Source organism: Sesamum indicum, linkage group LG10 (assembly GCF_026168435.1).
Source record: "Sesamum indicum cultivar Baizhima isolate 11 linkage group LG10, ASM2616843v1, whole genome shotgun sequence".
NCBI classification, from domain to species: domain Eukaryota; kingdom Viridiplantae; phylum Streptophyta; class Magnoliopsida; order Lamiales; family Pedaliaceae; genus Sesamum; species Sesamum indicum.
Window position 1 is genome coordinate 7,958,696 of NC_142666.1, and position 27,207 is coordinate 7,985,902.

The following is a 27,207-nucleotide window of genomic DNA, read 5'->3' on the forward strand; positions in this document are numbered from 1 at the left end:
AAGGATAAATTGATTGGATTAATTTATATTGGGCTTGCCCTTATTACTTAATAAATAGACTTATTATTTAATAAAGGTTTATCGAGCTCTTCCACAAGGGATAGCATCTCAATCCCATGTTTATGTACAGACGATCCTCAGTCATCTTAGCTTCAAAAAACTGTCGCGGCATATCCAATATGCCGGTTCAGTGCCGCATCAAGTTGATTTATGTGAAGCATTTATTGAACCAAGAACATCGAAGTATGTAGCGAGGACGGTGAGTTCCAAGAATAGGATACGTCCCCTCTCAAAATGTGACAGAGGTATCTCCTATGCACTTGAAAATGCATTTACCCTCTGAAAACCTATGGCCACAGTCACTGGTCAAATAGGAAAAAGTGGTTCCTATGTCGAGCAATTTGGCATAGCGCAATCTAAAGTATGAAGGATAGACGCCTAGTCTAGGATGGGAACCGACAGTCAATTTCATGCCCTAGACTAAGGGTGGGAGACGGTAGATGGAAGGACCGTACCCGTATGGACTCGAGAGTCTAAAAGCTCACATGAATATTCGCCTATTCTCTAGTGCCATGGAATTTTGCCAGATGGCCACCCATGGTGACGGGCTTTGTTGATCAAGGATTGATCCAGAGTTATTAATTAAATTGAATTTAATTAATAATAATGTCTGACATGTGCCCAAGTCTAGTTGAAAGGTGAAACTAAAGAGTCACACACAAATCACCGAGAAGGGACGAGGAATTAATTGAGAATTAATTTCATATGTAATTGAATTACTTATAAATGATAGGGATCAATAGGATGGAGAAGCCTAAGAATAAATTAATAAGATTAATTTATATTGGGCTTGCCTTTATTATTTAATAAGTTGGCTTGCCTTTATTATTTAATAACCCGGCTTGCCCTTATTATTTAATAAGTTGGACTTATTAATTAATAAAGGCTCATTGGGCTCATATATTTAATTGAATTAAATATATGATAGACTTAATTAAGTGGGCTTTTATTAAATTAAATTTAATTAATATTATCGAGCCTGATCGACAAAGAAAACTATTTTTTATTCGATCAGTCGCTATGGCCATAGACTTAGCGAGTCTAAACCATCTCATAGCGCATAGGAGATATATCCATCATATACAGGTAGGGGACGGATTCTATCTTGAAATCCACCATTCTCACATACATAATTTGACTACACTAGACAAGACTTATAATGACCACATCGAAGACACAATCATCTCTCACTAGATCCAAGATATAGCCATCATATGCATGCGACTGCCATGATTCGTCAAGTCCAAGGACTAATCCTGTACTATCGGAGCCGGGACTTCAAGTCATACCGACCAAGCCTCCGAGGCTTCTATATGATGATTCCCGCGAGTCAGTTCAATCAGTTAACAATCTTGTCAGCTAATCCATTGCATAGACATCCCATGCCTATCACCGATGTAACACGACACTCATCCAATGAACTAATACTTAGTGCAAGTATTTATAGGACTCTCGATGCCCAATCTCGAGGTTCTCGACTTGGAATGTTTCAGACCAACCCTCAGACGTTGGTTTCATAGTTGTCATTCAATGCGCATCCGAACTACATGGGTTATTAAATTGGTCTGTGGGTATTTGTTGTGACGTTAAAACTCCATTCAATGTAAATAGTAAGCACAACAAACACATGGTGCCACAGATGAATGCTTACTACATACATCAAGATAATATCACATTCATAAAGATTGCTAAATGGTTCCAAAAGAACCGTCAATCCATTTGGGTTTCTGGTCACCATTTCTAACAAGAATAGCCACTTGTTTTATTTCAAGCTTTTTATGCTTGTTGAGTGTCGAATGCCTGGGACTAATGGACTAGTTCTCTTTTGGTTTAAAATTTAAATATGCTTATTTTCATGCTTTCGTTGCATTTTTACCAAGCCCGAGCCATATCGATTCTTTCATATAGACGGTGTTGGTTATTATTAAATTGCTGGCTCATTCCTCTGTTCATATTTTCAAGAGTAGATCTTGAGATGTGTATCCATCGAGGGTAGGTCTAAGCTTTGCATTATGTCAGGTCGGGACAATATGTTGTTTTCTCCTCATTCTTAGGTAAAAATACAAATCACATTTTTGAATGTATAAAGAGGAATAAAAAATGTGGACAGTGTGGAAATAATTTATAATGGTTTTACCTTGTGGTGTTTGATTATGTGTGTATACATATATAATGTTGTTGGTTGACTGTATTTGTTGTGAAGTTGAGATTACATGTATATATTGTCCCTGGATTATGTGCATATTTATGTGTATATTATGTGAATATAAATAGGGTTTACTTTAAATATGATATTTAGAAGAGATATAATAATCAGTTAGGAAAAAAAAAATAAAGCAAGTACAAATGATGTTGCAGAGAAGTTGCATAAAACTAGTCTTCCACTATTTCCTTCACATGTACAAGATTATCCTATTAACCAAGTACTTTGTAGGATGACGGTTTGTCATACAATCAAGGCCAAGGTGTTTTATTGAAACATTGATCAAACAAAGTCCAACTAAGTTTGATTTCTTCCTTATCAGAGATCGTTCAATCGTGGTCCCTTTAGAAAGAACTTCATTGAGTAAGAATCATATTCTAATTTTAGATACTGAAGATCTCTCACTAAATACACACCCTCTCGATCTAATCGTAAGGTAATCAGTTTGGTTTACTACTACAAATCTCATTCTTGAACCTCTCAAACGTCATTAGACCTGTGAACTCCATAGTGATCTTATGTATTTTGGTGACCTACAGGTATCACATTTGGATTCAATCCAATGGATTAGTGGTAAGCTCATGCTGTCCCACTGAGAGCTTTTATGATCTTTCTTCCTCTCAGAAAGGTTTTGAAAGCTCATAGATCCAAATTGACCATTTCTAAATTATTTGAATCCACCAGTATTCCTCATCCTTAACTAGAAGAGACTGGCCAACCACTACTATAAGTTTTTGTTCTTGATTATCATTTTACATCTTTGTTTGAGTATTAATAATCTAACTCTGAGATAGTGTAAGATTTATGTTTCGATACACCAAACATAAATTCCATTCTATATTTAATAAATACAACTCAAAATGAAAATTGGAGAATATGAAATTCTTTTCTGACGTAGAATTATCAAAACGAGTACAATGGACTTATTATATTGATTTTGAAATCCTTAAGATCAATCGAAATACAACATTAGTAAATCATCCTTTCTGTTCCAATTTATCTTGGAATTCACGTGAAGAGAGCGGTATAGGGTTTTAATGACTAAATGTAGGACTTCCCTAAAAAATACTCAATCGTTTTCACTAGTTAGTCCTTCTCTCCAAGCTCTATGAAAGAGCAAATCAGGGTTTAAACAGAAGGCCAGAATACCATAAGGGTTCAAGGAGAACGCATGGTTGCTGGCAACAAATGGAGCCGCTTCAGGGTAGACTTTGAAGTTCCAGAAAATAGTGAAATGAACTCGGTTCGTGTAAAGTACCAAGGTGGAGTTCTTAACATTACAATCCTGAAAAAGGAAGTTGACAAAGCTCAAGAGACTTTTCCTCCAAAACATAACAGCAGTGATACCCAAAAGTAACCCACCCCTGAAAAGGGTCCTGAGAAAGTGCTTCCTAAAGTTAATATCAGCTAACCAACAGATGAGAAAAGTTCAGAACCTAAAAAACCATCAGACGATCCAAGGACGAAACAGGCTCAGAATGGTGATGAAAAGCAAACCAACCCTCAGCAGGGCCAAGACAAAGCTTTTCCAGCAGTTAGTACTAGCCAACCAACAGATGATAAAACTTCAGAAGCTAAAAAACAGTCTACCAATCATAGAAAAGATTAGGATCACGATGGAAATGAAGGAAGGGACAAAAGAAACATTACCCCATTGAGGAACACTGGACCTGTAGTTTCCCAGGATGATGTGAAGAGGGAAAGCACTGAACCCAAAGAAAAACATAGTGCATCAAAAAGGCCAGAGGTTGCAATAACAAGGATGGTAGATAAAGAGGGAAAGAAATTGAAGAATTTTTCTTCCCAAATGTTTTCTCGTCAATTTGTTTCTTTGTTTTTGGATTTCAACATGGTATCAGAGCCTTCTGTATGAAGGTCTTTGGGATACTCACTGATCATATTACGTTGTACTGAAGAACTATGACGGATTCAAGCTCAGTCAGAGCTGCGGCAGAGCAACTGGAGCGCAAGGCTCTTCACCTCATCCATCGGAGAATTCCAGCTTGACACTGGCTACTTCTCCACTGGATGGTACGAATTTTCTCCCATGGAGTCGCTCTATCTACGTTGCCTTGGGAACGAAAATGAAGCTAGGCTTCATCGGTGGTACATTTCTAAGACCGAAAATAAGATCAATAACCTTTGAGCAGTGGCGTCGCGTTGACCTTATGGTCATTTCCTGGATATGGAATTCCATTTCTAGAGAGATCGTGGAATCTTTTATGTATGTTAGTTCATCAAGAGAGCTTTGGCTTGAGATACAAAATAGATATGGTAGAAGCAATGGTCCGATGATCTATCGGATACAGCGTGAAATTTCCTCTATTTCACAACATGATTTGTCCCTAACGACTTATGTGACTAAATTGAAGAAGCTGTGGAATGAAATCTCTACCTTGGCAACTAATCCAAAATGTACCTGTGGATATTGTACGTGTGGGATTAATAGAGCCATTAAGGAACGTACTGAACACATGCAGTTGATACAGTTTCTTATGGGTTTGCACGAAACTTTTGATCATGAAAGAAGCCAAGTACTGATGCAATAGCCTTTACCTGATCTGGAACGAGCCTTTTCTATGTTATTTGCGGTTGAAAAGCATAGGCAGGTGCAAACTGAAGTGGCTACAATACCTCAACATGTAGCTTATCAGTTTGCTTCAAAAGACAGTAGGAGAGACAATGGTAATAGATTCCAAAGCAAGAGAAGAACTTATGTGGACAAGAAGAACATGACCTGTTCACACTGCCACAAAACAGGACACACGCTGGAAACTTGCTTCCAAGTTCATGGTGTACCAGACTGGTACAAGGTGCTGAATGACAAAAAGAAAAAGGCTCCAGGGATTAAGCCTTTTGCAGCTGCTGCAACAAAACAGAAACATGGTTCTGCAGAAACTAATAATGCTAGACAGATGACGGACTTGATGACAGACCTGATCAAATTGATGCAGAAGAAGAGCGCAGAAAATGATCCCATTACCACCTATTCAAACTTTGCTTGCAGTGATGATGTTGAATTTGCTAGTAATATTTCTGCACCTTCTGAAATTGATGTGGATTGTTGGATAATGGATAGTGGAGCTACAAATCATATATGCACTAACCTTTGTTTGTTTCTTTCACTCACAACCCCATCACAGCCTAAACACATTCATTTGCCTGATGGCACATCTAAGGTTGCTACGCATGTTGGTACAGTTCAATTAAACAAGCATATCACTTCAACCCAAGTTTTGTATCTTCCTTCGTTTTCTGTGAATTTACTATCCATTAGCCAACTCTGTCATAAAACTCCCTTTGTTGTCCAGTTCACTGACTCAAGTTGTTTCTTGCAGGACCAAACTAATAGAGCCACCCTCATTCATGGGCATGTTTCCAGAAATCTTTATGTAGTCAAGCAATTGCCCCAAAATAATTTTCCCTCTGCTTCTATATTCTGTAATAGTGCGGATACAAATTGTAGTATTCAAACTTGGCATCACAGGGTGAGCCATATTCCCCTACCTGTTATGAAACATATTCCTTTCCTTAATGATGTTGCTGCTGCAAAATTTGACGAGCCTTGTGAAACCTATCATAGAGCTAAACAAGCTAGATTGCCTTTTCCTTCAAGTTTATCTCAGTCCATGGCTCCCTTTGATCTAATTCATATGGATGTCTGGGGGCCGTACTCTACCTACACCATTTCAAATTGTAATTACGTATTAATAATCTTAGATGATCATACTCGTTCTCTCTGGACTTATCTTTTGAAACATAAATCCCAGGTGCCTTCAGTTCTCAAATCCTTTGTTTGCATGATCAAGACACAATATTCCAAAGAGGTTAAAATGATTAGATCAGATATTGGTTCAGAGTTCTTGAATAAGGATTGTCAAAACCTTTCTAATAAAATGGGGATATTGCATCAAACCTCTTGCATCTATACTCCCCAGCAAAATAGGAGAATTGAACGCAAGCATAGGCAACTTTTAGCTGTAGTGAGGACCATACTTTTCCAAACCTCAATGCCTATCAAGTTCTGGGCTGATTCTATATTACTGCTACATATCTGATCAATAGGACTCCCTCAAAACTTCTTCAATGGAAAACCCGCTTAGAAAAATTAACTGGAAATCCTCCTACTTACCTTCACATTCGCACCTTTGGGAGTTTATGTTTTGCTACCAATGTTGATCCCCATAAGTCTAAATTTCATCCTAGAGCCAACGAATGTGTTCTTTTAGGTTTTTCTACAGCACAAAAGGGCTATAAATTGTTTGATATAGACAACAACCCCATCACTATATCACGGGATGTTGAATTTTACGAGCATATTTTTCCTTACTCAAACTCTATTTTGCAGCAGCCAGACAGGCCCGCTTCCTGTCATTACTCCCTTTTTGGATGTTTCTTCACCTGTCCAAGAGGAAATACGTACACTTGATTCATCCCCTGAGTCAACTCCTTCCATTCCAAAAAGTATCCATATTCCTACTCCACCACTTAGACAATCAACTAGGACTGCTCGCCCTCCTACTTGGTTGAATGATTTCATTTGTTCAGCTCAGCACCCTCACCAGTTGCATAGCCATAATCCCATGTATATATCCTTTGTAGCGTCACTATCTGTGTTGCGGGAGCCCACTTCCTTTTCAGAAGCTATGCAGTACAAGGAGTGGAGGGAGGCTATAGATATAGAATTACAGGCGTTGGAATCTAACATGACTTGGAAGCTCTCCACACTACCACCAGGTAAACGTGCAATTGGGTGTAAGTGGGTCTTCAAAACTAAACTTCGGGCAGATGGGACAGTGGACAGATATAAGGCACGTTTGGTGGCCAAGGGGTTCAACCAAATTGAAGGTGTCGATTACACGGATAGCTTCTCTCTGGTTGCGACGTCTGTGACAATACGTATTTTTCTTGCTATTGCTGCTGCTTATACTTGGCCCATTCAACAGTTAGACATCCATAACGCATTCCTTCATGGATATATTGAAGAGGATATATACATGTTGCCTCTTGAAGGTTACAGTGTGCCCTCAAATATGGTGTGTAAACTGCAGCGTTCATTGTATGGCCTTAAACAGGCATCACGTCAGTGGAATGCAGAGTTCACCTTGAAGCTTATTGCCTATGGGTATAGCCAATCAACCCACGTCCACTGTTTATTTGTGAAACACTCTTCTTCTAGGCTTATGGCATTGCTAGTCTACGTGGATGATATCCTCATTACGGGGCCATCTCTTGATCACATTGTTCTTGTGAAGCAATACCTTTATCAGTTGTTCATTATCAAAGACTTGGGTGATGCAAGGTACTTCCTTAGTTTGGAGATAGCACGCAGTTCTTCCGCTATCTACATCGCTCAGACCAAATATATACTTGATATAGTGAAAGATACTGGTTTGCTTCAAGCAAAGGCTGCATCAAGTCCTTTTCCTGCTGGTTTGAAGTTGGCTGCAGGGGCTGCCTCCCTCTTTTCTCGTCCTGATTCCTATAGAAGACTTGTTGGACGATTGCTCTATTTGTGTTTCTCTCGGCCGGATATTTCTTATCCTATGCAGCAACTGAGCCAGTACCTTAACCAGCCTTATGATTAACATTGGAGGGCTGCTTTGCATGTGGTGCGCTATTTGAAGGGGTGTTCTTCCAAAGGACTTTTTTTCCCAGCTGCAAGTTCACTTACTCTTCGTGCATTTTGTGATGCAGACTGGGCATCTTGTTTGGATTCAAGACGGTCTCTTACGGGTTATTGCATCTTTCTTGGTGATGCGTTAGTGTCTTGGAAGACCAAGAAACAATCCACTGTTTCTCGGTCCACTGCAGAATCAGAGTATAGGAGCTTGGCTTCAACGGTTTGTGAACTTCATTGGGTTTCATACATTTTATCAGATTTTAACATTTCAGTTTCGCTTCCAATTGATCTCTCTTTTATGACAATAAAGCTGCATTGCATATCTTGGCAAATCCGGTGTTTCATGAACGGACTAAGCATATTGAATTGGATTGCCATCTTGTTAGAGATGCCTATAAGGATGGATTCATCTCTCCTTCTTTTATTCTTGGTTTTCTACAACTAGCAGACGTCTTCACTAAATCCTTGCCACTGAAGTCTTTCGTGTTGATCACTTCCAAGTTGGGCTTGGTCTCTTTCGATCCCAGTCCCACTTGTGGGGGGCTATTGGAGTTCATTCTCAATCTGAGGAGTTACAGCAAACAGAGAAGAAGCAGCAAACAGAGCAGCAGCTTGAGGTTGAAGAAGAACACGTAGGTATTTTAAATAAAGGTTGAAGTCGCATTGCTCAGAAATACGTTTGTCACTTATATTGCTGACTGGTGTGCTGCGTCATTTATTCGAGTTCCTATTGGGCCAAGTAGTTACACGTCTTGTTAGTCTGTTAGTCAGTTGGTTAGCGGTTATCAGACGTGTCATGTATATATATTATGTCAGCTTCTTCTTCTTCCTTGTAACAACAGAATCTGCAGAATATTTTACATAGAATGAAGAATTTTTCTTCCTAAATGTTTTCTCTTTAATTTGTTTCTTTGTTTTTGGATTTCAACAGAAATTAGAGGAGAGAAAAGAATTACATGGAGTTGACTGCCAAGAACATTTGGGCGAAAGTTGAAGCCGCTGGCATCCCTGAAAAGAAGGCAGACAACAAAAAATTTCCTGGTGCTTTCACAAAGGAGAAATAGAAGAAAGCAGTGAAAGGGCTATCATATGTGTTTAAGAGGGGATGCTATGGAAATACCAAAAAAGCCCTTCATTAAGGGCATTTTCGCCATTTAAGCAAGGATCCGCTCCTTTTCTATCGGTCGAGTCGAACGTGACCCGACTTGGATCCATCTGCCTTCGAAGACACGGACAATCATAGCCATCTGATCATAGACGCGGGTCAGTAGGATGAGACCACGTGGCAGGTCAACGTCATCCTGTTGAGCCCTATATATAGACCCGAAACGCCGTCATTAAAGGGACCTGTTACGCAGTTATTGTGATCGAACTTTGAGATAGAATACTTTTCTCTCGATCAACCTGACTTGAGCCTCAGAGGGTCATTGTCAGGGACGTGCCCGACGAGCTCACCTTACTTATTTCATTCTCAGGGAACCCAAAATCTGGTCTTGGAAGAATCAGCAGTCTTTGCGGAGATCGAATCTCGAGATCGCATAATTCGACCCGGATCAGTTGGCGCCGTCTGTGGGAACGTCTGAGAATTACATCATGGAAGGTTCATCGAGAAGGAACGCCGGGGAAAAAGATACACTAAGAAAAGGAGGAACGAAAATTTAAATAACGAAAGAGGAGCTCCAAAGAATGATAGAAGAAGCGAGTTGGAATGCCATTGTGGAGTACGAGAGAAGAACTGCGACCCCAATGGCCAAAGAAACTGCAAGATGGCAATTGTTCGAGAACACCGAACCCCAAAGAGAGTCGCGGGTGCATGGCGAGCCAGAGCGCAGGACTAAAAAACCGGTCTCATCAGACGCGGGATCTAGGAGTCATGCCCAATCAAAGAGAAGAGAACCCGTGATTTCGCGAGCAGAAGTGGAAAACGTAGGCAGGCAGATAGAAAAATTGAAGCAACAGCTAGACGACCTGAAGAAGCGAGGCGACCTGAAGAAGCGAAGCGACCTGAAGAAGCGAGGCGACTTGGCGAGGCGGAATATGAACTTGCCCTTCACTAACGAAATTCTATCCGAAGTTGTTGGTTCAAACTTTCGATTACCCGACCTACCCAAATACGATGGGTCGAAGGATCCACGCGAGAATATCACTGCGTTCGAAATGGTAATGAATCTATATAGGCAAACGGATTCTATTAACGCAAAGTTGTTTGTGACTACTTTGACAGGGAAGGCACAAGAGTGGTTCACCAGCTTGCCAAGTGGGACCATCGAATCGTATGAGCAATTGATACATAGGTTCGCGTACCACTTCGCCAGCAAAGGAAAATCAAAAAGATCAGCGACCCACTTGTTCGCGATCCGGCAAGGAAGTGATGAATCTCTTAAAAATTTTATGGGTAGATTCAATAACGAGAGATTGGAGGTGCAGGATCTGTGGATCGATATGATGACGAGCATATTAGTACACGGGTTAAAGAAAGGACCGTTCGCATCGGCGTTAGCTAGAGATCCTCCCGGTGATATAGAGCAATTGATGCTCTTAGCCCACAAGTATATCAACGAGGAGGAAATGAATGCGATCAAGGACAGAGAATGGAAAGGACTCGAGATAGAATATCCCCTAGCAGATCGTGAACCAGGACATCGAGCAGAAAGAAATAAGAGCTAGACAGAATAAAGAGAGAACGACGCTTTTAGTGAGGGCAACAACTCGGATGATAGGGTATGCATGTACCTCTATTATTTTCATAGCGGATTTTAGCTTTTGCAGGAATAATATTATGGTGCTTACATTACGAATTATGGGTCATGTGTATAATTACCATATTTGGGAGTATTTGCATCTATAAATGTGCGTGTGAAATAGATAGCTTTCCCCGTGTGTCTGCAAAAGACAATCAACCTGCAAAAGGCGCGATACCTTGTGTCTGCAAAAGACCGTCAACTACGCGACCTGGAAAAGGCGCGACCCCGTGTGTCTGCAAAAGACCATCAACTACGCGACCTAGAAAAGGCGCGACCCCGTGTGTCTGCAAAAGACCATCAACTACGCGACCTGAAAAAGGCGCGACCCGGTGTCTGAAAAAGACCATCAAGAAACACGCGACCTGGAAAAGACGCGATCAGGTGTCAGGTGTCTGAAAAAGACCATCAACAAACATGCGACCTGGAAAAGGCGCGATCAGGTGTCTGAAAAAGACCATCAACAAACACGGGACCTGAAAAAGGTGCGATTCGGTGTCTAAAAAAGACCAGCAACACATGCGATCTGAAAAAGATGCATTCGTCATGCTATCTGAAAAAGAGGCCTCAAACATACAACCTTAAGAAGGCGCGACCTCGGTGTCTGAAAAAGACCATCAACACATACGACCTGAAAAAGGTGCGATCCGGTGTCGTAAAAAGACCATCAACAAACGCGACCTAAAAAAGACTATCAACATATGCCATCCGAAAAAGATGCATTCATCTTGCCATTTGAAAAAGAAGCATCAAATACGCAACCTGAAAAAGGTGCGACCCGGTGTTGGAGAAAGACCGCGATCTACATGAAAGAGAGTAAGCCTATCCACTGATCGATCTTCGTCCATCTTCTCGATCTCGCCTACTAGAGCCGCGAACTCGTCTTCATGTTTAAATGAGGGGGCTATATATAGGCTCAAACCCTCTAGGGAAGCGCGCCGCAGATAGACCCACGAGATGGCAACACGTGTACACGCAGCTGGCGGATGAACAGACGCGACCGATAAAACTTCTCCAAAAGTGATACCCTCACTTTTCGATAAGTGCTGGAGTAATGATATGTGTTTAAGAGGGGATGCTATGGAAATACCAAAAAAGCCCTTCATTAAGGGCATTTTCGCCATTTAAGCAAGGATCCGCTCCTTTTTTATCGGTCGGGTCGAACGTGACCGACTCGGATCCATCTGCCTTCGAAGACCTGGACAATCATAGCCATCTAATCATAGACGCGGGTCAGTAGGATGAGACCACGTGGCAGGTCAACGCCATCCTGCTGAGCCCTATATATAGACCCGAAACACCGTCATTAAAGGGACCTATTACACATTTATTGTGATCGAACTTTGAGATAGAACACTTTTCTCTCGATCAACCTGACTTGAGCGTCGGAGGGTCATTGTCGGGGACGTGCCCGACGAGCTCACCTTACTTGTTTCATTCTCAGGGAACCCAAAATTTGGTCTTGGAAGAATCAGCAGTCTTTGTAGAGATCGAATCTCGAGATCGCATAATTCGACCCGGATCAGGCTTGCTGAGCTCAATGAAGAAAGGCAATGTTGGTGAATATGAGGGTGGCTATGCTCGTCATTGCAGCACTTACAGCTTATCTTACCTTCCAGTTTGCATCAGGATAAGAACAGAACTAGGTTCTCTAAGATGTGAACTTGTGTATATTTTTCCAAAGCTAGAGAAATTTAAAAAATAAAAGGGAACATTATTTGTATGTTTCTCGGCCTTGTTTCAAGTTTCATTGGCAATATATATGGACCAAATTAGGTAACATATATACGTTCAAGACATACTACAATCCATGATCAGAAATAGAGCATCTATTTGACCCCTACACGGAAATAGATTGTGCCAGAAAGACGAGACTCACAGACGAAATCCACTACACGTAGGTCTCCGAAAACGAAAGTTCTGCAACAAGCAACAGAATGACTGAGATATATATCCATGCATCTATATCAAATAGGGAAAACTTCAGAGATCCGAGATGTAATAATAGGAATGGTTAAAAAATTTCTATGAAAATTAAAGTATCGAATACCCTTGTAATATAAAATAAAGTTAAAAAAACCCCACACGCTCTTTGACTACGAAATTTGCTGTGAAAACACATTTTTTTTTATATTTTGCCCTTCCTCACATCTAATATATTTAATATTATATATATTTATTAATAATAAAATATTATTTTATATAATAATTACTTAATTATTTATATAATAAAATAAAATACGAAATAGAATTAACCCCTGGGCGACTGCTCTCCAGCGAGGGTGACGCGATCGGCCTCCACTTCTGGGCGACACTGGTCGCCTGATCTCGACGATCGATGTTGCCCAGACGGGCGATGGGGCGAGGGAGGGGAGGGGGGAGGTGGGGTGGTGGGGGCGTACCAGGTGGGGGTAGGGGAGAAGAAGACGGGGCCGGGAAGAAGATGGTGGGGTGGGGGGGAGTGGGGGTTATAATTCTTATTTTGATTTTTTTTATAAATTATAATTATATATATTATAAATATATTTTAATCATTATAACTTATATATATTATAAATCAAAATAATTATATATTAATGCATTTAGATTGACCGATTGAATAGAAAGCGTATTTTAATCATTATTTTTAAAATATAGATTCAAGTTGATTAGGGGATGTGATTATTTATTCATAATATAGAAATAATTTTTTATATTAAAAAATTCATAGCGAAATTTTTTATATTTTGATATATCACCAGGGATCAAAATAAATTTAACCCAATTTTATCTTCTCTCTGTGGGGTAGTTCAAGATGAAATCAAACAAAGAACTGATCTTCGAATGCCCAGTAAAAAGACAATAGCTATATCCCGAACAACCATGAAAATAAAAGAAGATCCTTTGCCATGAAATTTAATACATAATACAAGAATTTGATAAATAGAACAGGTAAAACTCTTCAACAGAAGTGACCAGTGTATGCCTCCAGTCCCTTTATTTATCCATCAGTTAATACTCTACAGACACATCCTTGTTGCAGGTTAATACATACATCTAATACCACAACAAATTCATGGTCTCCAGTCCAATGGGAAAGAATTTTCTAACAACCACTTCAGACAACACTTCACTGCTCCACCTTGGTTCGACTCAGTTGCTTAAGCCATGCTGATCTTCATGCAACTTCCAGCAAGAGCAAGTCCAGGCTCTATTCACTTCCTTGCCCAAACCAACAACGGCATCATCATCAACTCATCAGAGTTTGTGGATGCACCAATCATGAGATCACTTAGAGCAGCCACTGGTCCATTGTCATTTAGTTGCCACCTCCAGTACCGTATACAGTATATTTGCCGTAGTGCACCCTCATGATGCATTACCCTGGTTATGTCAGAGTATCTCATCAAACAATATACAGGTATAAAACATAAACCAAAAAAGATAAAAGGAGCAGGAAAAGAAAAAAAAAAAAAGGTCTCCTGCTATTCTTAACTTTGGTTTCTTCTGCCAAATCTGTAACATTACGCTAGACCAGAGTAGGGATCAGAACCAAGAACCCCATGACAAAATGTTTAGTTGCATCACTGCAAGAAGATATTACCTCCCCCCTCCTCAGAAGAGAAGCTATGGAGAAGAAAAGGTGGATATAGGACAATAACTTATATCTTATTTTCCGTTTTTGGTGGAAACAATGACAGCATTTCTAGATTTACTTCCTCACTTTTTCATCCACCCAGCATACCTAACAAGATTTGACACCAGAATGAACCCAAATTTCACAAGTGTTGTTCAAGCTGGCATCCACTGTTGAATTGCTACCGTTTTCAGAAAATAATAATCCTTCTCATCTAACCACTACAGAGTTATAGAGAATTAGCAAATATAGCTACCAAATTAATAATCCTTATTTAAAGCTAGATACACGATTAGAACTCAGAATAAACAGCATGACGCTTAGACAAAAGAGAAGCATCAGAAAATCATCAAATTGAAAAATAAGGGTTTCAAATACATAAAATACAAGAACTTACCCCAATAAGTTATGCTACTATGAAGCAAGGATATTTTTAGATACCAAACAGAAACAATATTACCAAGCAATTTTTCGTGATAACTGATAACGAAGAAGGATGAATACCGCGGAGCTAGATATTACTCGCTCTGTATGCATTTCGTAAAATGCAATTCTTGTTATTAGATTAGATACTTCAACCAAGTGTTTACAGGAAATTATTTAAACAGGCAATCTTAGAATATAAATATTGCATCCAGCAATTCTGGGATGTACTTAATACCTTTTATGCTTTTAAAACCAGGCCAACATCAGCAATGCATATTATAACAACTGTTGGTATAGCCAGCATATAACCAGCCAAAACCAACCTTAAGTGCTTCATCAATAGCTTTTGAACTGCTATTTTCTTTACTTGAAAACATTCTTCAATAGTGCATACAACTCCGGAAAGCCAATTGATATTGATTTTATTTTCAAAACATGAGAGTGAACTACAGCATAAAATCAACAGAATTTAGTCTGAAAGTGAAAAAAACAAAGTCATATATTTAAACTAAAAGGTACCTCCAGCAGTAATCAAATTCACCATTTTAGGCTTTTGATATCTTAAAACCGAAACAAATTAGAAAGAAAAGAATGGAGAGAATAAAACAGTAAGTAATTCCCTACCAAAAATAGTGGAACCCAGTAAATATTTTTCCCACTCTCATTAATTTTCTTAACAACACGAAAGATGGAAGATTTCTGATTCGGTGAATAGCCCTTATCAAAAAATTAATAAATAAATCTGAGAGGATAAGTGAAGAAATTTCTTACTTATTTTCAGAATGAAAAAAGGAAAATGCAAACAGACCCCAACCGTAAGTGCATGCGTACATGCATGGCCTGACTTTAAATCACTTTAAGTGACAAGAATGATATGTAATTTTTCCTTGGAACTTCAGAATAAAGAGGAAAGGTGAGTATTGAATAATAGGATCAAAATTGAGGAGTTAAACTGCATTAAATTCCACAGAACACAATGTCAATTAACATTAGTTTACAGGCTGCACTTTCCTTGTTCCATGGATGTAAAAGGCAATACCTCAAGTTCGTAATGCATCTCAGAGATTTTACTCTCATGAAATTGAAGTTCACATCTTCTGTGAATTCTACGACGAGTTCTACCTTAAACTACAGATTATCTTACAGTTTTCAGTAAATTAATTGATTCTTTCATCTTTGATTGTGGCTTCCTAACATTCTCTTCTTCAAAATCCAATACCTTCTCTGAAGACTTCCTCCTCCTTTTGAGACGTGTTCCTCCAGTGTCCTCTGCAGCATAATTGCAATTGCTTCAATATAGCAGCAGAAATGAAAGGTCCTTGGGTATATGTTAGACGACAAAAGCAAAAAAAAGAATGTATGAAAAGTTTGTAAAACCATGTTCAAAAATATCATAGCGAAAGCAGCCTCAGACAATGGTACTGCATCTTTAAACTTCAAATTTGGAAACATTTCTAAATAGTTCTCCTGCCTTTTGGTATGTGGTCACATTCTGCTTGTTCCAAGAGTGATATATAAAGTGAATATGAAAAATGTCACAGCAACAAGCAACATGTAACCACAAACCAAAGATCATCACCTAATAGCATGAAAAAGGATTATATGTTGAAAGGAAAATAGTTTTAAATCCAAGACTTGAAAATTTCACTTGCTTTAACATGGTTAGTATTGCCCGTACGATATACAGCAAAAATAACAGAAAAGCAATTACTGAGTTGTCCATAACTCCTTTTTGCACACAAAAAGCACTTTTCCTCATGCTTTTTCTACTTGGTGGATATTGACGTCGGTAACATTGTAAATCACATTCTCCACCATTTCAGTGATGCATCAGTAATAATAGTATCAAGTACTGGAGACAAGCTTTATTTATAATGAATTAACAAAGGGCAGAATGTCACCTTCAAGAGGACTGGATTCATGATTTGTTAAATGGCCATTCTGCCCTGCCTCCTCTGAAAGAGGAGATAAAGACTGGCTACCATGCCCCAGCTTTGAAGTACTTAAAACATGTGCGTCCTGCAGTTCAGGAATATCCGGAGACGGGTCAGCAGGCAAGAAGCGTATTTCATTCTGTGACATGTCTGAATCACTGAAAGCAGAATCTTTCTCAACTGTCACAATATCGATTTCTTCATCTTCATTTATATCCGAATCTTTCACCTGGAAAAATATACACATTTTATACAGGGAAAAAAAAAAGGCACAAAGGAAAGAAAAGAAAAGGCAGATTATCCTGATCTTTAACTCACTTTCTCCGCTTCGGGCACTAAATCAAATTCATCTTCTCGTTCAACATACTCCTCGTTTTCCTCAAGCTCTTTAAAATCTGGAGCAAATGCGCTCCAATTCTCAGTATAATCCTTCGCCCAGATATAAACCAAGCCAGTCAAGGAGACAGAAACAACAACAGGATGAACAGGGTGCCATGCCAAATCTATTAATGCTTCCTTTGGACCTTCAAGGATTTTAACAAGATGCCCAGCCTTGTCCCATATGTATATCTTGTGCTCTCCTTTGCTAGCAGAACCCCCAACAACCCACTCCCCATCACCACTAAAACATGGTGCTTTCCAGTGCACTTTGGTAATCGAGTCCTGAAACTCGCGAAAGAGAGCTAAACACCTTGATCCAACAGCTCTTAACTTTTCAACTTCATCTTCCTCGGCACATTCATGGTTTAATTCATCCAGGGCTTTAAGGCCATGTTTCAATGGCAAAAGGTTTTCATATATTCTGATAGTTCTGTCATTCGAGTTTGTCAAAAGATACTGTCCGTTCCTGCTAAATATGATATTCTTTATCACAGCACTCCCTGGAATAGGAACAATACCACGTATTTTAATGCTTTTATGATCTATAATCAATATCTCCCCTTTCGAATTTCCCACATAAACCAAATCTCCATATTTGTTGAAGCAAGCTGCAGTAGGTGTAAATGGAGCAGATCCATCTGAAAATTTGTTACGTGATGGAGGGGCAACACCATTTGCCATGTCAGATAATGACACAGGAAGCACTGTTGTAGTAGTTGTATCGAAGTCGACGATCATAGGAGCTGATGAAAGAGGACAAGCTAAGCAAATAGATGGAGTGGAGGAACCAGGATGCAGACGGGCTTGCAAAGGTGTTTGCTGTAAGGTTGTCCGAGCTATTTTTTCACCTGTGACCACATCCCAAAGAGTCAACGACTTATCTGCAGCTGCCACTAGTATGCGATGACCATTCTTGGACCAACAAACACTCGTGATGGCAGCAACACTATCCTTGTCCCTGAACTCTTTCGCAATGCCTCTGGTTTCAAAATCCCATATAACACAGCTTCCATCAGAGCACCCAGCTGACCAAGAAATATAAAATATTAAACAAACAGCCCCAGAAAGTAACATTTGCTCTCTTTTGTACAAAAAATTAAGTTACCAAACTCTCTTACTAGATTATCATGACTTAACAATGCTCATCCATGCTACAAAGACCATCGGGTTCAAAAGTCATTACATACTGATGGAAGATATTTCTCAACCAAAAATAGCCCCCCAACCCCAGGGAGCACCACAGTTCGGCAGGTGGGATGCATCTAATACAAGATTGCTTCCAGTGTAGGATTGATTCACCAATAACATCGAGAATGCTCTTGTTTTGTTCTCAAAGTTAATATCTAACATCCGCAATCTATTTTTGCTGCTCCTCTAAATTAATATCTAAAATATGCCTCAATGATAATTTCTTCTGTACTTTCAGAGCAAAGAATATCAACTAATTAAGATAAGACTCCCTCTAGAATAACTCTTTCAACTGACTAAAGAATAAGCAGCTCAACCAAAATAAAGTTTACAACGCATACCCTGGGATAAAGAGGACAAAAAGCTCACACTGAACTAGTAATATGGTTAAGCTGAAATAATAGAACATTTGGACAGCAAATTCCCTGATATAGAAAGAAAAAATACCGGAAGAAACACTATATGCACAATGAAACCAAACCATAGAATACTAAAGGTTTATCTTTTCCACACAAACTTCAACTTCGAAGACAGACAGATTGAGAATCTTTCAGTAACTTCTATGAGTGCAAGGATAACCAAAGAGCATGTATACAAGCAGCATCATTGGAAAGAAATTGCAAATTATTAAGTATAAAGCACTCTGTAGTTATTACTGTCCTATCTCAATATCTTCTTCTTGTTCTTTCTTTACATTTAATTAAAAATTGTTAATGATTCTGACCAATCAGTATTCTATATGAAGCATTTTCCTCATGATTTGGTTCTTTTCACCTCTGATGTTAAAATCAAATCAAATGGCGTGATTTTTGTAAGAAAACATGTCAAGGATGAAACGTTAAGCGCATTTCAATGTTAAAAGCTTGTAAAGCATAACTCATTTACCCTCGAAATTATACATGAAATTATAAGTCATTCAGCTCCCCCACTTAGCCACATTGTCAAGTACAAATAAACGTAACGAAGTAAAAGATCAGAAAGGCACTGATACCAATTAATTCTAAATGAGATGAAATTCAAATTAAAATGATACCAGCAAGAAGGGTTCCCCGACGATTAAAGGCAATACATTTCATAACTCCATGCTCCAAATACTCCTCTATTACTTCTGGGAAATCCCCCTGTAGCGGGTCTATATAAAACCCAAACAAAACCCAAAAAACAAAAAATTACAACTAGTAAGAAAAATTAATAGCAAAAGACGAATAATACTAAGTAAAGCATCCGTAATGTATGATATCAGCACATAAAATGTTATATCCCCAGAAAAGAAAAGAGGAAAACAAAAGAAAAATTACCAATGATGGGAGCGTTCATTATCACCAAACGCTTCAAACTGCTTCACAATTCGACACAAAATATAAAATATCTTAAGAATTTGAAGTATGGCGGAGGACAGCACAGGATTAATGAGTCAAAAGACAGAAAGAAAGCAGCTTTCGCGATTTTTTCTTCCTTATATTAATGGGGTTATAGAATTGAAGAAAGACCCTTGCGCGTGTGGATACAGTACCTTATATATAGAGTTATATAGAAGGTAAAGGGTTTTACGGGAAGCGGGAAAGCAATGGGAGAGAGGAAATCCGATGGGCAGTTCAGGAATTCTGAAGTAGTCCTAATAGGGGGAGTCAAGACTCAGGTTTTTACTCATCTCAATTCGCTCGAATTCCTTTTCCTTCTATTCCTCCAAGAACGGGAAGAGGATGCGCGCGCGTGTTTTAATATAGGGTAATTACAACCACATAAGACGTAATATAAGTATAAATATTTTTTATTTTTTAAAAATTATAAATATACATAATATGTAATAAAATTATATAAATTTTTTAATATAATGCATTTTCGTTAATTAGTAACAAAATGTGTATTTTTTGCTAAGTTTTATAAAACATAGATATATTTATAATTTTTAAAAAATAAAAAATATTTATACTTTTACTACGTCTTATGTGGTTGTAATTTAATATAATGCATTTTTCGTTAATTACTAACATAATGGATATTTTTTGCTAAATTTTATAAAACACAAGTGGGATTTAGCCTATTTCAAAAACAAAGATGGTTTCAATTATTTCAACAAAACACAGGAGTAAAAACGCATTTTAGCCTATTAAATTAGTACATGGCTGCCCCATTTTCCAATGCCAAAAATAACCCTCAAGTATTGGTCAAAAAGTGATTGTAATGACATTTTTTGTTTCTTCCCCCCATTGTTGCAAACTTGGAAGTGTAATTGTGTAAGTCTTCGATTTTTCCTTCTTCAAACAACATCGCGCATCTCTAAGTTTCATGTACTTGTCTTCTTTTTTCTTGTTTTTTTTTTTTTTTGGCAAAACTTGAAGCTAAGCTGAAAAATTTTAGAAAGAAGCTTCGGTCAACATCCTAAATGTTCGAAATTTTCCAAAGTTTTGTTAAAAAAAAAAAGAAAAAAATAGCGGATTAATTTTTTTAAAAACAATTCACGTGGCTTGAAAAATTACTAAAACTAACAAAACAAAACCGAATAAAATACTTTTATTGAAATCGAAGAACAACATGGCAGTTGGAAAAATAGAAATTTGAAACTAACGGGACAAAAGGATAGGGCTAATTCCATCCTCAAACTTAAATTATTAATCCACAAAATCATTTTGGTCAATTCACCACAAAATATGAATGAAAACTTAATAGGACTAAAGGATTGAGCTAATTGTTAGACGACCATAAAAGTTAAAGGGTATTGGTAATTTTTTAAACGAGGGATATTCGTAATTATGTTAAACCTTCAAGGAGAGTAAATGTAATTTTCTATCCAACAAGGATGTATTTATATCTATAATATTTAGGAGGTGTGGATGTAATTCGCCCTAATATCTATATGATATATAAAGGGAGAGGACTTCTTTGGTGTTTCTCCCTTTTTTGATATATTTTTTTACATTGAATCTAACTTTCCACCCCCATTATTTATTGATAGTTATTTCTCTTCCTTTTTAATTTTCTTTCATCTATTTTTTGTCACTATTTTTTTAAAAATCGAGTATTAACTTGTTATTGTGTATATACTTTATTAAACAATAAATATTTTATAATATTATTTTTTAATTAATATTTGTAAAAATTGAAAACACATAGAGTGTGCCACAATTACTAGTATAAGATAATCCACACAATATTTAATAGTATAAAACGGCCAGTTTAACAAAAAAAAAATGAAATCTTACATGTAAATACAAAATATGGGAGATCATAATATTTAACCCCCTCGATATTTTAAAATATTATAATTTGGTCCAAAGGGTATTTTTATCAAAAATGTTGATCAAATTATATAGTCAAACTTTTTATTAGGGGTATTTTGAAAATAACATGTGATAAATTCATCTAAACCCTGATGGTGGAGTTAAATGTAAGACCGGACAAACCTCAAGGAGGGTAAATGTAATTTTTTATCTAAAATGGACGTATTTGTAATTATGTAAAATCTCAGGGGGTATTGATGTAATTTACCCAAATTTGAATACTAATTGATTAATTTATAATTACCCATATATCAAAGTGATATTAATAATAAAACTCGGATACCAATATAAATTTCAATTGCTATGTTAACACTCTATACAAATCCGAAATATATCATAAAGCTAACGCAAAAGCTCAAAGTTTCATGGGGATTAGCTTCATAATTCTCATATTTTTTTGGTCTTTTTATATGTTAAGGGTAAAAAATCTTGTTTTGCTTGGAGTTGTTTTTAGATAAACTTTCGAACAAGGTATTAGTAAAAAGGTGTACTCTAATTCTCTCTGTTCTCTCACACACACTCCTACACCTAATTCTCACACACAACTACATGGCTTCTCTCCTAGTCCAGCAGCCGCCGACGATGATGAGGTGGATTCGGTGGCCGTGCATCTCCTAGATGACGAGGAGAATGTCACCAGAAGAGATGATGAACGGCGCATGACCCGCGTGGTTTTGAGGGTATTGATGCACAAATCAGGTCTGATTTCAGTTTCAATGAATTCTTGTTGTTGGTGAATCGTGTTACTGATAAAGGGGATGAGATTTCGATGCGAGCACTTCACGATTTTCACGCTCGTTGGAAGGTGAAGTTTGGCAATTCCATGGTCTCTCATGGTGCCGTGAATTCCCTTGAGCAAAGGTACTGTTTTCCTTCCCTCCCATCCGCCTGCCTCGCCGTTTCCCGCCTGTCGACGCCGGAGCAAGCTGCCATCATTCTCAACGACATGGTGCTGTCTTCCTTGCCCAAACTTGCAGCTAGGGTTTCTGTTGCGCCGCCGCCCGCGCCCATGCAGCCTAGGGTTTTGGTTGTGTTCTTTCCTGTTTGGATGTTGCTTTACCGACGTGTTCGCATCCTTCGTCGCCTCTCATCGCTGTTGGAACGCCGCTTATATCTGGCTCGGTATCAGCATTCATGGAGTTGGGTATGCAGGCTACAACACCTTCGCCCGTTCCCTTGCACTCCCTGTCCACTCCCGTGCACTCTTCGACCGGTCCCATACCCTGTTCACTGATGTTGTGCAATTGCCGCCGCTCACACGGTAGTCTGATGAGTTTCCCACCACGTGGAATTGTTCATTGGTAAGATTCCCTTACAACCCAATTCGCTTGTTATGAATTAATCGGATGAAATTGTTGTTGGTTTCCATAATTCAAGTCATAAAACTTTATTGTATATTCTGCCAACGATACAAAATGGCGAAATTATTGTTCTGTCGAACATTGAAACTATAGAGGAGGGCTCACGTCGTTGGCATGCCACGGCCGTGGAATTGATGAGTCTCTGTGGCTGGTAGGTGGCGATTTTAACACATTCCTTGATATGAGTGAAGTGTGTGGCAATTCAAGAGATATAAGGCTAGCCATGGCGGATTTTCTTGCGTGCCTTCATGACACAGGTTTTCTTAGTCTGCCCATGCAAAGGGAATGATTCACATGGCACAACTACAGCAGTGATAATTGTAGCCTCTAGAAGAGACTAGATCGATTTCTAATCAATGATTGTTGGTTGGCACAATGGCCATATGTACTATGAATGCCTCACTCCACATACATCCGACCACTCTCCATTGGTTATATATGGTACTTCAGTTCAATCGACGGTAAGTATGTGCCAATTTGACAATTATTTTGCTCTATCTTCATAATTCACCCCTTCTGTGCAGAATGTATGGCGACACAACATTGTGGAAAGTGCTATGTATGCGGTAACCCAGAAATTGAATGCTTTGAAGCTTGTCTTTAGATAGTAATGACGGAATAAGGGAGACCTGGCGGCTAATGTACAAATGGCAAAAGGTTTTCTTCATACAACTCAATCTCTCTTATAGTTAGACCGCCATAATTCATTGCTTCTCTAATTGGAGCACAGTTGCAAATTGATTCTACTATTAGCTACTCGGCTTGAGCAACATATGTTATAATAACGCGCAAAGATGGCTTGGTTGAAAGGTGGTGACCGATGCACTTGGATTTTGTTGCAAAATGTGGCAACGCGTAGATCTGCCAAACGCATCCTACAAATTACAAGCCATGAAGGTACACTGCTCACGGACCAGACAACAATTACGTCCGAATTTGTTGAATTCTATCAGCAGTTTCTAGGAGAATATCGACAGGCCCGAGCCCTTGACTTGCGGCACCTACGTCCGTGGGCTCGACGATTGTTGTCAGATAAGGAGGGCCATGACTTGATACGGCTAGTTACACCAGCCGAGATCAAAAAGGCACTTTTTAACATTGCAGAAGATAAAGCGCCTAGTCCGGATGGCTATACCTTTGAATTCTTCAAAGCAGCTTCGCTGGTGGTGGGACAGGAGATTACCCGTGCGATCATAGATTTCTTTCGGACTGAAAAGCTACTCAAACAAGTGAATGCCACGTCGCTCGCTCTTATCCCTAAAGTACGCAATCCCAGCACAGTTGCTGAATTTTGCCCTATCTGTTGTTGCAATGTGCTATTAGGTGATTATGAAGATTATAGTAAAGTGCCTGCATGTAGTCCTGGATGATTTAATCAGCCCCTCGCAGAAGGCATTTGTGCCAGACAGATCGATCAGTGACAATATTCTGCTGGCCCAAGAGTTGTTTACTGGATATAAGCAACAATGCCTTCCACTAAGATGTGCTCTCAAGATAGATCTTTGAAAGGCGTACGATATAGTTGAGTGAGATTGTATATTGGTTGTGCTGCACATGTTCGGATTTTTTGGGTTATCCGTTGGATAGAGGAGTGCGTCACTACGCCCGCCTATTCAGTCTGTCTCAATGGCACAACTCATGGCTACTTCAAGGGTGCGCGGGGTCTACGCCAAAGGGACCCTATGTCCCTTATTTATTTGTCCTTGTTATGGAGGTGTTACGGATTATCTTACAGCAACTTATTGAACAAGATGGCGGGTTCTCGCTTTATTGGAAGTGTGAAGCAATGGGCTTATTCCAATTCTACTTTGCTGATGATCTTATTCTATTCTGTAGGGCTGATGAACAGTCCATTGGTTTGCTTGGATATGTTTGAGACACTTTCAGGGTTATGTGTCAACCCTCAGAAGAGTCACATTATTCTTTCTAAATCAGCACACGACCTTCGAGAAGATTATTATCTCTCTTATCATTACAAGAGCGCGAGCTACCTCTCTGCTACCTTGGCCTCCCACTCCTTTCCTCCCGCATTACGATTGGGGACTGAACTCCACTCCTGCAAAAGATTGATAGCTGAATCCGAGGATGGGAAGGAATTCAGTTAACATTTTCAGGTCGGTTGGAACTTATCAAATCTATACTGTTGTCTTTTCACACTTATTGTGCAACAACATTTATTTTGCCGAAGATAGTCATTCGGGAGATTGAGAAGTGCTTGCGTTCCTTTCTTTGGAAAGGCACCATAGGAACAAGTTACCCGAAGGTTTCTTGAAAACTTGCTTGCAAGCCAGTGGAGGAAGGGGGCCTTGGCCTTAGGGATATCCTAGCCCTAAATCGAACTCTTATGTGCAAGTATCTACGGAAGATTGTTGTGCCTCCAACAGGACTCCATCTGGGTTGATTGGTTGTGTCACACTCGGTTTGCCTCTAGCCCTATTTGGACTGTTAGTGATAGACAGGGGCCGTGGGGTTGGCACCCGCTTCTTGCGCTCAGGCCATGGTTACTACCTTATCTTGATTATCGGGTGGGTAATGGGGATTTACTTTCCCTTTGGCATGACCCTTGGCATCAATTAGGGCCATTGATTCATCATTTCCTACTGGCCCAAATCACACATACACCCAATCGGATTCACTTCTTCACTCAGTCATTGAGAATGGGGAATGGAGATGGCCGCCCATCATCAATATTGCACTTGTGGAGATCATTCATCTTTTGCCTATAATTCATGATGGTGAGGACCGTATCGTCTGGCGCTTGAAGGGTGGTACCTTTACAACGACAACAACATACTACCTCTTTTGTCCACGAGGGCCCAAGGTAGGCTAGACTTCATTATTCTTTGGTCCTTTCAAGACCCAACAACCAATTTATTTTATGGCTTGCCATTTCGGGGAAACTGTCCACCCTTAACAAACCTTGGTTGCACCACATCAGTGGGGCATGTGTTCTTTGCCAGGAAGGGATTGCTGAAACCCATGAGCATTTATTTTTTCACTGCAATATGTTCGTTAGTGCATTACAAGTATCCGAAGGCGTGTGCGGGTCTTATGGCCTATTCATTCATGGAGTATTTATGTGGAGTGGATGACCATCAAATGAGGGGGAAACACGTCATCAACACCTCGTTTCGCATGTTTTTGGCATCTTTAGTATATCACTTGTGGCAAGAGCGGAATCAACGGATTTTTCAGCATACTAGTCATACTCATGAGACACTTGCTAGGATTATAGTTGAGGAGATTCGACACGTCATTCTCAGTCATATCCTCCCCTTTGTAGTTAGTACACGAACTCTTTATCACCTGTGGAGGATCCCTTGGTTCAACGGACCTGACCGAAAAAAGATAAACTTTTGATAATTTTGGAAAATGAATTTAAGTTTGGGAAGTTTAAGTGTGTATGAGAAAATGTGATAAGTAATTGGTATTGTTTCTCTAAATGTTTTATATAGACACCAAACTGCAAAATATATCAGAAAATAAAAATTTTAAAATGATACAATAGTGCAATTTAATCAGATATCTCATCGTTATTGCGACATTAATATCAGACGTTATTTAAAAATTTTATTGAATTGGATGGAAAACACTAACATCTGGACAAACAATATGGGCATAATAATCAATTTATCATAGGACAATCCCACTATATTTTTATGCATTGTACCACAATTTTAGTAGCGATCCTTCCTCCTTATAATGATTAGGAGAGGACATGATTTGATAAAACACAAAAGGTTCTCTTGGCAAGACAATAATTATAAATTTGACCAATTGAGATTAGTCTGCTATTTTGGAATGGACTTGGACTAAAATTGCCACCTTCCTAAAGAAACTGGACCAAAATTGCATTTTTCTCTTTTAAATAACACCAATTTCATAATTATATTTTATTTAAATAATTTTTTCCATTTTATTCACCATGGGCCTGTTTTCCTTTTGTAATTTTTTTTTCTATAAATTCATTAATTTTAATAGAAATTTAAAATAGAGTTCATGGAATGTTCAAATGTGAGTTATCTATAAATTCATTAATTTTAATAGAAATTTAAGGTAGAATTCTAAAGTAAAACATTCATTACATTACTCTACGTGCACTTAGAGTTGATATCGTTGAAGCATCAAATATTCTGAACCAGAAACACGGTTCAATTTTCCAATAAGCAAAATAAACAAGAGAGATCGCGTTGAAATCCAAATGCAAGTGGAAGAAGTCTTCTCCAACCAACAAGACCAGGCAAAGTAGGGACTAATAGGACCTACTATTGTTAGGCTACAATTTTTCTTTATTAGTTGTGTAAAGAATACGGATAATTACACTCTCCTCCTGTGATATTTAGTGTAATTATACATAAATTTTCTGTAATTTGAAAAATTACATCTAGCACTC

General features: G+C 38.7%; 2 protein-coding genes across 5 annotated transcripts; one reads left to right on the forward strand and one right to left on the reverse strand.

The window, feature by feature from the left end:
- The first annotated feature begins 4,842 nt into the window (after positions 1 to 4,842).
- LOC148786597 (uncharacterized) lies at positions 4,843 to 7,851 on the forward strand. The gene is made up of 4 exons (XM_088886190.1): positions 4,843 to 5,442; positions 5,602 to 5,922; positions 6,034 to 6,122; positions 6,612 to 7,851. Exons 1-4 carry the CDS (start codon positions 4,843 to 4,845, stop codon positions 7,849 to 7,851), a joined length of 2,250 nt encoding a protein of 749 aa, XP_088742316.1.
- A 5,639-nt stretch (positions 7,852 to 13,490) lies between these two features.
- Positions 13,491 to 19,876, reverse strand: LOC105172293 (protein RBL). Of its 4 annotated transcripts, none has more exons than XR_002287941.2 (6): positions 19,471 to 19,874; positions 19,206 to 19,304; positions 16,922 to 18,009; positions 16,571 to 16,832; positions 14,103 to 15,938; positions 13,491 to 13,990 (listed from the first exon to the last, which is right to left on the reverse strand). XR_002287941.2 is itself a non-coding variant. In XM_088886119.1 (6 exons), the coding sequence occupies exons 1-6, from the start codon at positions 19,487 to 19,489 to the stop codon at positions 15,805 to 15,807; spliced, it is 1,506 nt and encodes a 501-aa protein (XP_088742245.1). In that variant the 5' UTR covers positions 19,490 to 19,876; the 3' UTR covers positions 13,491 to 15,804. The 4 variants fall into 4 exon arrangements, 3 of the variants coding, with proteins under 3 accessions (XP_088742245.1, XP_011091980.1, XP_088742244.1); XM_088886119.1 differs by having other exon boundaries at positions 13,491 to 15,938; positions 16,571 to 16,688; positions 16,785 to 16,832; positions 19,471 to 19,876; XM_011093678.3 differs by having other exon boundaries at positions 15,889 to 15,938.
- Between the last annotated feature and the right edge of the window lie 7,331 nt (positions 19,877 to 27,207).

Bases quoted from the DNA above. Each gene is read 5' to 3' on its own strand.
- LOC148786597 (XM_088886190.1), top strand. From the start codon at position 4,843: ATGTTATTTGCGGTTGAAAAGCATAGGCAGGTGCAAACTGAAGTGGCT. The intron at 5,443-5,601 runs GTTGCTACGCAT...TGTTTCTTGCAG, and splicing joins TGCCTGATGGCACATCTAAG to GACCAAACTAATAGAGCCAC. The intron at 6,123-6,611 runs GTTCTTGAATAA...TCTATTTTGCAG, and splicing joins AGATCAGATATTGGTTCAGA to CAGCCAGACAGGCCCGCTTC.
- LOC105172293 (XM_088886118.1), bottom strand. The intron at 18,010-19,205 runs GTATCATTTTAA...TTTCTTGGTCAG, and splicing joins TCGGGGAACCCTTCTTGCTG to CTGGGTGCTCTGATGGAAGC. The intron at 16,833-16,921 runs GTGAGTTAAAGA...ATATTTTTCCAG, and splicing joins TAGTGCCCGAAGCGGAGAAA to GTGAAAGATTCGGATATAAA.